The following is a 10,661-nucleotide window of genomic DNA, read 5'->3' as shown; positions in this document are numbered from 1 at the left end:
TGAAAAACCAAATGCTTTAATGAGGCTATGAAGAACAACAGTTCAATTATTTCATTGGATACATTAATATCAATCATAATATACAGTGCTGCGGACCATACAGAAAGTATTGCTGTACCCAACAGCGGGGGGCTGTTATTGACATTACAGTAGCATGTGTCTGCAAGAGACAGTCATTTGTTGTCTTTGTCAAGAAGTTGGGTAATTTTTATACTATTATCAACATCAACTTCTCCCCAGTGCATTTTTTTTTTCAAAAATATTAACGTTATGTTCCTTTGTGCTTTGTTTATATCTTTTAATGCCCTGTGCATTTTGTTTATTCTTATTGCTTTATTGTTTACAAACAACCAAACTGAACTGTGTCATGCTCTGGGTATGACCAAATTTCTTGTACAGTTTTTGGCGAAGTCAGAAGGTTTGCTATTTCCGTTATCGTACCCAGAGGGAGGTGGATAATTTTGGTATTTTGAGCACTCTAAACGGAGGTCCAACCCTGAGAAACAATTCTGCACCCAGGGGTTGGGGAGCGAGAGGTGAGGATCAGTCTCTCCTTAAAAACAGTGAACAAAAACACTGAGTCTTGGCTTAACCAGTCCCTGAAAGAATCCACATTCTGGCTGGCACAAAAGAAATTAAATAAAACCACTCCCTATGGTGTCGCCTCTGAATTGCTCGTCTGCCTCTCCCAGCAGCTGTGTCTTAGGAGGAAGGTGCCTGGGAAGCCAATGGTGGCATGGCTTGGGCTTCTTAAACCTCAAATCCCACTCCTAGTGGCCACCACAAGGCCACACTTCCTTCAAGGCCACACCTAATTCTTTTCAAGTAGTGCCAATCCATGATGATTAAAACATTCAAATATATGAGTCTACCATGGCCATTCATACTCAAACCAACACAGACAATATTTGGTAGGTGGAAGCCAGAGAATCACTGTGAGTTTAAGGCCAACCTGGGCAAAATCTTGTTTCAAAAGAACAAAAGAAAACCAGCATTATTTTCCCAAAGACTTTATCTCCACATGTTTACTTACTGAGAATTTATGACACAGAATAAATAAACAATCTTTGTTTATTTACTTTGTTTCATCATATTTGTAATGATAAGCATTTATATAGACAAGCTTTACTGAAGTTATGGCTGCAGACATCTATTTGTGGTGCTTTGTGAAGACTATATTTGTGTATTGTTTGGACTATTTTCCTTATATAGGAAAACTACTTTCTGGTAAATAAAATATAAGTAGGCTTTTCATGAAACAGGTATAATCAATCTAAACTAAATATTTGAGATAGAAAACAGCTCTGAATTTACAATCTTTTTCTCTCATTATATCTAGGCATCCATTCCTAAAATGGAAGCTGAGGAAGTAACAGAACAGATAAATGAAGATACTGAAGAAGATGGAGGAGAAAAGAAAGAAGCAGTGGCAGCAGAAGCCAAAGATGATGAGCTAGAAGCAAACATTCAAGATGTGGAGAAAGATGAGGATGGAAAAGAACACAAAGATTCAGGTGAGGAGGTGGAAGATGGAAAAATAGAAAAAGAAGGCCTAAACGAGAAACCAGGTACAGCCAAAAGCGAAGATGTAGAGGTGTCCAAAGATAATGAAGAGAAAGGAGACAATGAAAAAGAAGATGGCAAAGAAGAAGGTGATGGGAAGAAGGAAGAAGAGAAAGATGACAAAGAGGGGGACACTGAAACAGAGAAAGAAGTAAAAGAACAAAATGAGGAAACCGAGGAGGATGATGGGAAATGCAAAGAGGAAGAAAACAAAGAAGGAAAGGAAGGTCAGCTTGAGGAAGATCTGCATGAGGAAGATGGAAAGGAAGATCTGCATGAGGAAGATGGAAAGGAAGATCTGCATGAGAAAGATGGAAAGGAAAGTCAGCATGAGGAAGATGGAAAGGAAGATCTGCATGAGGAAGATGGAAAGGAAAGTCAGCATGAGGAAGATGGAAAGGAANAAGATGGAAAGGAAGATCTGCATGAGGAAGATGGAAAGGAAAGTCAGCATGAGGAAGATGGAAAGGAAGATCTGCATGAGGAAGATGGAAAGGAAGGTCAGTGTAAGGAAGATGGAAAGGAAGGTCAGTGTAAGGAAGATGGAAAGGAAGGTCAGTGTAAGGAAGACGGGAAGGAAGGTCATCATGAGGAAGATGGAAAGGAGAAAGATGATGGGAAAGAGGATAGAAAGGAGGAAGAACAAGAGGTTGCTGCAGATGAAGGGAGTGATGAAAACAAGGTGGAGGCAGAAGAAGAAGCTGAAAACAAAGACTTCAAACAAGATGGAGAGAAAGAGGAGCCTCTGAGTATTGTCTAAAACTGCCCTCTGTGAGATCATAATTCGGTAACACGTACCTTCCTGTTGTAATGTTAATAGAGATAAATATTTTTATCAGATATTTTATAAACAGTGCTTTTCTTTAGCATCATTCAATCTTAGATCATCATCATCATACATGTTATTAGTTGCAAAATGCCTAACACGACACCTTTATACATTTTGTGATTATAGTAGTGCAAAATATAAAATGTATACTTGCAACTTTGTGAATTTCATTGTGTGTAAGTTATGTATTAAATCTTTGAGTTTCAATTTTATTCTTATACGTGGTAATTTTGCAGAGTAGGAGAATTCCAAAAGAAAGAGTTTGGCACAACTTTGATGTAGTTCTCTAGGTTGCTTTTATAAAGAAGGTCAACTATTTTCAGGTAATGCTAAGAGTTAGAATTGACATTACCAAATACAACTGTATTAGTAGCTTGGAAAGAATATAAAATTTTAATTTCATTTTTGAAGAAATTTGAATGTTTATTTCAGGAGGGCAGTTTTGATTATATGTGTATGAACAAAGTTTTGCTGGATTTATCATAATAAAAGAGTTCCACAAAGATGATTATGGTTTGTAATATTTCAAAAACTATAGTTTAAAGAAATATTAATATCCTTGATTTTTCTCCCATTTGGTATTCAGGAAGGCATTTGAGGATTTTTTCATTGAAATATAATTATAAGACATAAAATTCAATATTTTAATCATTTTAAAATATGCAATGTATTGGTTTAGGTATGTGCATTAAACTATTCATTTTTATAACAAGGATATTTATTCTATTCAGTCAAAACACATTTTTTCATAAATATTCATATTGTTTCTAATGGTATCAGTTGCAAATCTGCAGTGAACACCCACTAGTTTTTGTGTTACTGTATGAACAGTGGTGTCTTTTGACATGTAGTAGTAGTTTTTTTTAATTGATAATGATCAGTCCATGTGATTTTCTTGTAATATACATGCCAAAGCACATTACAAAAGTGCCATGCTTTTCTAAGATGTAAGAGTTGGAGGTAGAGGTAGAAGGATAAAGAGTTCAATGGACATCATTATTATACAAGAACAGAAAACACTGCCAAAACATTCCACATGAATTTGTTGTCTTAAATCTCTTCTGTTGTCAATGGTCAGATTAACACTACCAGTTTTCTCTCTATACATAAGTTTTCATGTGAAATCCTCTATGCAAAGTAGCCAGCTTCACCTTATTAAGTGTGTAACACATTTACATAACAATAACAGGGGATGCAACAGTAGAGTTGTTCTTTCATACTAATATGCTCAAGTAAACTTTCTTCCATAGGTCTTCTTTCATTTATGGATCTAATATTCTCCACACCACAAGAAAATTATTTCATATAATTTTTTTCTGAGTCTCAATAGTATCAAATTGGAAAAGTTAGAGTAGAAGGATCACTAGCTAATTCACAGACAAGGTCTCATTGGAGGTGAAGGTAAAGGTGTGGTACAAGTCTATAGTGACATCTTATCTAAAGATGTGGAGCAACAGCCAGGGTATAAAAAGGCACTCTATATGGCTCGCTATAGAAAACAATTATCCATGACAGCCACTTAACGTTTCCTTAGTAATAAGAGACATCTTTGTTTATGACACCAGAAGCACAAGGCTTTGGTAATATATTGATAGAGTAGAGTAAGTGATTTGGTACTATATAGTGCTGAAATGTTATATAAAATTTTGCAGTGTGACTTTAAAGTTTTCCCCATTGGTAAGTATGATATAGGACAAAAGGGGAATACATACTATAATCAAAGTTTTCTTAGAGGAATGAGTTTTTCTTAGATGAATAAACAAATTAAAATTATACTGCCCAGGTTCCAGTGGATGGCCCTACACCATGGCCATATGGGCAGTACTAATTTGAACCAGTGGATCATTTATAAAGAGGACATACATAAAGTTGGGAGGAAGCAGGTATTGGGGGGACCTGGCAGTAGTTGGAGGGAGCATGAGGGTACACGTGATCAAAATACATTGTATGCATCCATGAATGGCTCAAATAACAAATACTGTATATGTATGTAAAACAAAATAAATTTACCAGAATTGTCCTGTACCTTGTAACTAGAGGTATTAAGTTAACCGTATCTCCTTATGGTTGGAAACTAAAACAAACAAGTTAGTGGAGAAAGGATTTCTTTGGCCCACAATTCAAAGAAGCTATTCCATCAGGATGGGGAAGTCATTGAGACTAAAATGGAGTTGCTTTTGTCCCTGAGAGCTTGCTGTTCAGCTTGCTCACATGATACCTTACAGTAAGCAGAAAGATCAGATCCAATGGGCCAGGGTTATAGCCCTCGGGGCCTGCCTTCCATAACCTACTTCCTTCAACTAGGCTCCACCTTCTAAAGGTTCTACAGCCTCAATGTACGAAACAATTATCTCAGTGTCAAATAAACTCAGAAATCGTCTAGGGACATTTTTCATTAAAACCACAACAGTAATTTATAATTCAGTTTTTGGAAATAAATTTTAAAAAGAACAATTAAATATGAATTTTAGGATTGTGCCTGCTACCTTATATAAGATATATTTGTTTTCTAAATATATAAATACAACCTACTGAGGTTTACTTTATTGGGGGGGGACAGAATGTGTCCTTTATTGAGCATCCAGAGGGCCCCTCAGTGCTGACTCAGCAGCCAGAGAGGAAACAATCAGGCAGGTGGTGGGAGGCAGGAGAGCAAAGATGGGGCCACCCACCCTTGCCACAGACCACTCCAGTCGGGTATGGGGGTCCCTGGAATGAGGGTCTTTGAAGCTAGGTGGGTAAGGATTCAGCGGTGACAAACAGAAACAAACAGGCAATTTGAATCTGAGTGCATCCTGCAGCTTTCAAGCAGGGAATTTTATACATTAAAGAAAACCAAACATTACATCTCTTAGAAACTATATCTAGTGAAACAGTCACAGATACCAACAAAAATCATTTGGCACAATAAAGCACAAAAATCCAAGCATTACAACTCTGAAACTATGCATTCAGTGAATCACAAACAAAACAGGTAACATCATTATAAATAATCAAAATATAACAATTCTAAAAGGATGTATTTATTGGGGGTTGTTGTCTAAGGCTAGTGGCATATTTCAAGGAGCAGGTTAAAAAATCTTTAACGGTCAGTGCTCTTAACCAGTGAACTGACTTTCCAGCCCCATGGTCAATTATTATTTAACATCTAGTGCCTGATTTTTTTTTATAATCTTCAATGTATAAATTTAAACAATTTAATTTTTTCTAATTAAGGCTTTCTTTACCATATACCAAAATCTATCTCCAATGACACACGTGTAGCCATATGGAATTTTATTGTTGGGAAAGTTTTTATCATAATAGTTTTGTAAATGATTTAGAAAGTAAAGCATTGGTTTCCCTAGGGATAAGGTTATGCTAGTGGCTCTAGGGATGGTTTCTTACCCATTATTCTCGCTTAAGATCTTGGCCTAGGCTACCAGGAACATGTAAATAAGAAAAGGAATAAGAGAAAACAAAACAGATAGATTGCCATGAGAACTATGGCTCAATAATTTTTTTCCAGCGAAGAGTTCCACAACCGGTTTCAGGAGGCCTCCCCCTTTTGAGGTCGATCACCTCAGTCTGTTGAACTTGTCACACAGATCCTACTGGAGGTGGTGTGGCACACCCTCACTTCCAGTTTTTGAAGAATTGCTTGAAGATGGGACTCTCTCGGCCTTGGGGCAGAATCTCCAGATGAGTGTTTGGGAAATCCCATTCCAGAGATAAAACCATCAGCCACTTATAGGACCACCTGCTGCTCCTTCCCATTAGCTTTTCTCCCCTTCCAGATGTAGATTTTGCCACACAACCCATTGTCTAGAACAAAACAATCACGTGGAATTAGCAGCCACCTTGGTCATATCCATCTGTTCAGTGGCATCAGAGACCTTATTATATGGGGCTGCCGCCTGAGCCAGCTGTAATGTCTTCCTCAGGGTTGCCCTCCTTTGGAGCAGGCTTGGGGCCTAGAATCATCTCAGCTGGCTCCTCTCCATTAGTAATGATTTCCACCTGGGCCTTGCCCTGCCACTCGCTGTCCCTGATGGCCAGGGCCAGGTCCCTCGCCTTGTTGTGCTCCAGGATATCCGACTTTTACCACGTCAGGCAAAGATGTTCAGACCCAGGTCCAGGATGAAGCAGTTTCCAGTGTTGATGCTGTCTCAGCTCAGAGCCCTCTCGGTCGCACAGATGTTCTTACCCTTAACCTGGTAGAGCTTCCTGATGGCTGCTGGGGTGGCGCTCGAGGTTGTCTGGTGAAGTGCCAACTCCAAGCCACCTTCCCAGTACTTGAGGCCTCATGGGAAGTAATTCATGAAGAGGTGAGATTTATTCCCTTGACCCTCAGGGTGCTGCACAGGCCGCTCCACCAGCAGGGTGTTGAGGTTCTCAGCCAGCACAGCACAGGCCCCCTGCTCCTCTAAGGATGACTGCTGGCCTATCCACAGGTGCAGATGGGAGGCCTCTTCTGGGCCTTGTGAAGCACTAGGTAGGAGTACCCAGAGAAAAAGATCCCATGGTTCATTTGTGCTATGGGCACTGGCTTCAGCTTCTCCACACACCATTTGTGTAGGCCTGGGTCTGGGACTCAGGCTAGGAACCGAGGAGAACCTCTCTGAGGGATGGGTGTGTGCAGGCTATTCTCAGACCAGCTGTGCTTTCTCAGGTCAGCTATTTAAACTCCTTGGAGCCTCCTGGTGTCCAATCTGTAAGTTGCTCAAGACTGGCTCTGGACAAAGTTGTCTTTTGAAGTTTATTAATTTGTTGTTTGTATACATATGGTTTCAGGACTGAGCACATGGTATTGGGTAACCAGTTATCAAAAACATATTATTACAGAGAGCCGTGGTAGACACAATGCCTTAAAGATCAATGGATGTGGGGAGCTCAGCAGCAATAGATAAATTATCCATCTTATTTAAAACTCCAGTTAGGAAGCCATAAACAGGAGACCAATAATGTACGTCTTACCTGAGGTCTAATATCATCAACTATAATATAATGGATATTATTAATAACTTTCTGGGACAACAAAGATAAATTTGAAAAATTAAAAACCAGGTTTTTATCAAACACTAATACTCTAGTCTTAAAAGAAATTTGATGCCCTGTCTTTCTACTGGAGGTGGACCCTACAATTCCCTCTCCCCACTGTTGGGCATTTGATCTAAGGTTCCTTCCTTTGAGTCCTGAGAGTCTCTCACCTCCCAGGTCTCTGGTGCATTCTGGAGGGTCCCCCACCCAACCTCCTACCTCCGAGGTTTTACATTTTCGTTCTTTCTGCTGGCCCTCAGTGCTTCTCTTCAGCACCCCAATACATGATCATGTTCCCCTTTCCCCCTCCCTGTCTCCACTCCCACCCAGGTCCTTTCTTTCTCTACCCCTTGATTATTATCTTCTCCCTCCCAAGTGGTATTGAGGCATCCTCAAGGGCCCTTCTGCTTGTTAACATTCTTAAGCTCCGTGGACTCTGTCCTGGGTATTCAGTACTTTTTGGCTAATAGCCACTTATTACTGAGTACATACCATGCATGTCCTTTTGGGTCTGAGTTATTTCACTTGGGATGATATTTTCTAGTTCCATCCCTTTGTCTGCAAACTCATGAGGTCCTCGTTCTTAATAGCTCAATAGTATTTGTGTAAACAAACCATATTTTCTGTATCCATTCTTCCGTTGTGGGACATCTAGGTGGTTTCCAGATTCTGGCTATCGCAAATAAGGATGCTATGAACATAGTGGACCACAAGTAGAAGGATGGGGTTGCCATCCCACAGTCAGAAACTCTGACCCAGAATTGTTCCTCTCTAAAAGAACTGCAGAGACAAAAATGGAGAAGAGTCTGAGGGAAAGGAGGTTCAGTGACAGGCCCAACTTGGGATACAGCTCAAGGGGAGGCTCCAAGGCCTGACACTATCACTGATGCTATGGTGTGCTTACAAGCAGGAGCCTAGCATGGCTGCCCTCTGAGAGGCCCAACAAGCAGCTGACTGAGACAGACACAGATACTTACACCCAATCAATGGACTGAAGTCAGGGATCCCTGTGGCTGAATTGAGGAAAGAAGCTGAGGAGAGGGCAACCACATAGGAAGACCAGCAGTCTCAACTAACCTGAACCCCTGAGATGTCTCAGACACTGGATCACCAACCAGGCAGCATACACCAGCTGATATGAGGCCCCCAACACATATACAGCAGATCACTGATGGATCTGGACTTAGTCAGAGAAGATGAGCTTAACCCTCAAGAGGCGTGAGGCCCCAGGAAGTGGGGAGGCCTAGTGGGGTGGAAGGGGGTGGTGACATCCTTTTGGAGACTAGGGGAGGAGGAATGGGATGAGAAACTGTTGTCAGGCATCCTTTTGGAGACTAGGGGAGGAGGAATGGGATGAGAAACTGTTGTCAGGCAGACCCGGAGGGGGATAACAGCTGGTCTTTAAAAATAGATTATAAAGTTAATTTTAAAAAGATGAATAGAAAAAAAAGAGTTAAATTTTTGAAGATGTTAATGAAGTACTTTTGCAAAATTAAAAAAAAAAAACAGTCCCTTTAAAACAAGTTGTTTAACATCGTAAGTGGAGAAAAAGCTCACCAAATCTGCTGTGGCTTAGCCACACCTGTGTTAAAAATTAAATTACAGCAAATCTGTAATGGCTTGTAATGGCAAGTAAATGGCTTATTTGAATTGCATTTTTAAAATATAGAGGTTTCTTATTATGATATTTACATGATGGATACAATTAATTCTTATCATAAAAAGCGGATGTGGTTACCTGTATAAGAATTACACAATTACACAAAATGGGCCTTTCATATCCCATCAAGGATAGAAGAGAGGTTCTTGAGGCCCCCACCCTTCCCTGAAGAGCCATTAGCAGTTAATGGCTACTGGAAGAGGAGCAGACATTTTATTCAGCGCTGTAGCCACTGGTAAATTGCCCCTGACTTAGTAAATAATCCCCCACCTGTGTTCATTTGAACACGTGTAATTAAACTCAGTGAGTCACAAAAAGGTGGAAGCAGGGGAAGGACTAAAGATATAGAGGTGACCTTAGTGGAAAGAAGTTCAGCAAGATAGAAAGGAGGATGAGAGAGGAATGGAGAAATACATGTGTTAAATATACCTCAAATGCATGTATGAAATTATCAAAGGATAAATACTAAAAAAAAAATTGAGTGTTTGAAAAAGTTTTAATCCTATCACCTATCCTTAATAAATAATTCTTCTACTGGGGTTAGGGAAGTTAGAGTGGACCTTGGAGGAGTTAGGGTGAGAAGAGGGCATATCAATCTGATTGAAGCACATTGTATAATACTCTCGAATCATTAATAAATATTACAGTAAAATGATATGAATTATCTTTATTTCATAAAAATGATAGTATATCAAAAGTATATTGATTTCTTTAAGAAAAAATAGTAAGTAGGTGTTTATTAGACAGGGTTCTCTAGAGTCACAGAACATATGGAATGTCTTTGTATATTGAGGGAATTCATAATGATGATTAATAGTCTGTAGTCCAACTTCCCAATAATGGTCAGCTGTGAACTGGAAGTCCAAGGATTTTGTAATTTCTCAGTCCCATGAGGCTAGTTGTTTCAGCTGGTCTTCCATAGGAGTAGATATCAACTGATGGGCTGGCAAAAAAAAAATAATAATAAATGCAAGAAGGCGAAGAAGAGCTAATCTTTCTTCTTCCAATGTCATTATGTAGGTCTTCAGCAGAAGGTGTGGCCCAGATTAAAGGTGTGTGCCACCAAGCCTGGATCTGGGACTTGCTTTGTCCCAGGCTGACCTTGAACTCAGATATCTCCTTGCCTTAGTCTTCTGGGATTAAAGGTATGTACAACCTTGCCTGGGCCTAAGCTTTTCATGGTCACTGTGTTTCAAGATTTCCATGCCAAGATCCATGTCAGAAACTTGTGTCTTCCAGCCCCAAAATCTGGATCACAGGTGAGTCCTCCAATTCCGGACTATAATTCATTCCAAATGTAGTCAAATAGACACGCAGGAATAGCCATTACAAGGCAAAAGCCCAATTTTACAGAGTAAAATAGTTTTTCAAATTGTCCTTCTTGCTCAAGATGGTCTGAATTCAAATATATGAAAGTTGTAAACAGGAATATGAAGTCATTCATTGAGAAGTTATTGGTGAGTGTTAGCTATCACAGTTCACTCTGTTATTCGTCTTTCTTTTTTATTATTATTATTATTTTCTTTATTTACATTTCAAATGCTATCCCGAAAGTTTCCCATACCCCTCCCCCCACCTCTGTTCCCCTAC

At 39.6% G+C, this 10,661-nt stretch overlaps 1 protein-coding gene and 1 pseudogene across 1 annotated transcript in view; one reads left to right on the top strand and one right to left on the bottom strand.

Moving 5' to 3' along the window:
• Nucleotides 1-2,900, top strand: part of Hmgn5 (high mobility group nucleosome binding domain 5) — a 12,086-nt gene extending 9,186 nt beyond the window's left edge. Inside the window, exon 6 of the mRNA XM_021188148.2 lies at nt 1,340-2,900. Coding sequence (XP_021043807.1) covers nt 1,340-2,323 — 984 coding nt within the window. The 3' untranslated portion in view covers nt 2,324-2,900. The remainder of the gene's footprint in view (nt 1-1,339) is intronic.
• A 3,107-nt stretch (nt 2,901-6,007) lies between these two features.
• LOC110314457 overlaps nt 6,008-10,661 on the bottom strand; it is a 9,136-nt pseudogene continuing 4,482 nt past the window's right edge.

The sequence above is a fragment of the Mus pahari genome, chromosome X (genome assembly GCF_900095145.1).
Source record: "Mus pahari chromosome X, PAHARI_EIJ_v1.1, whole genome shotgun sequence".
NCBI lineage: Eukaryota > Metazoa > Chordata > Mammalia > Rodentia > Muridae > Mus > Mus pahari.
Note: the sequence above shows the minus strand (reverse complement) of the source record. Positions and strands in the feature narration are given on the sequence as shown.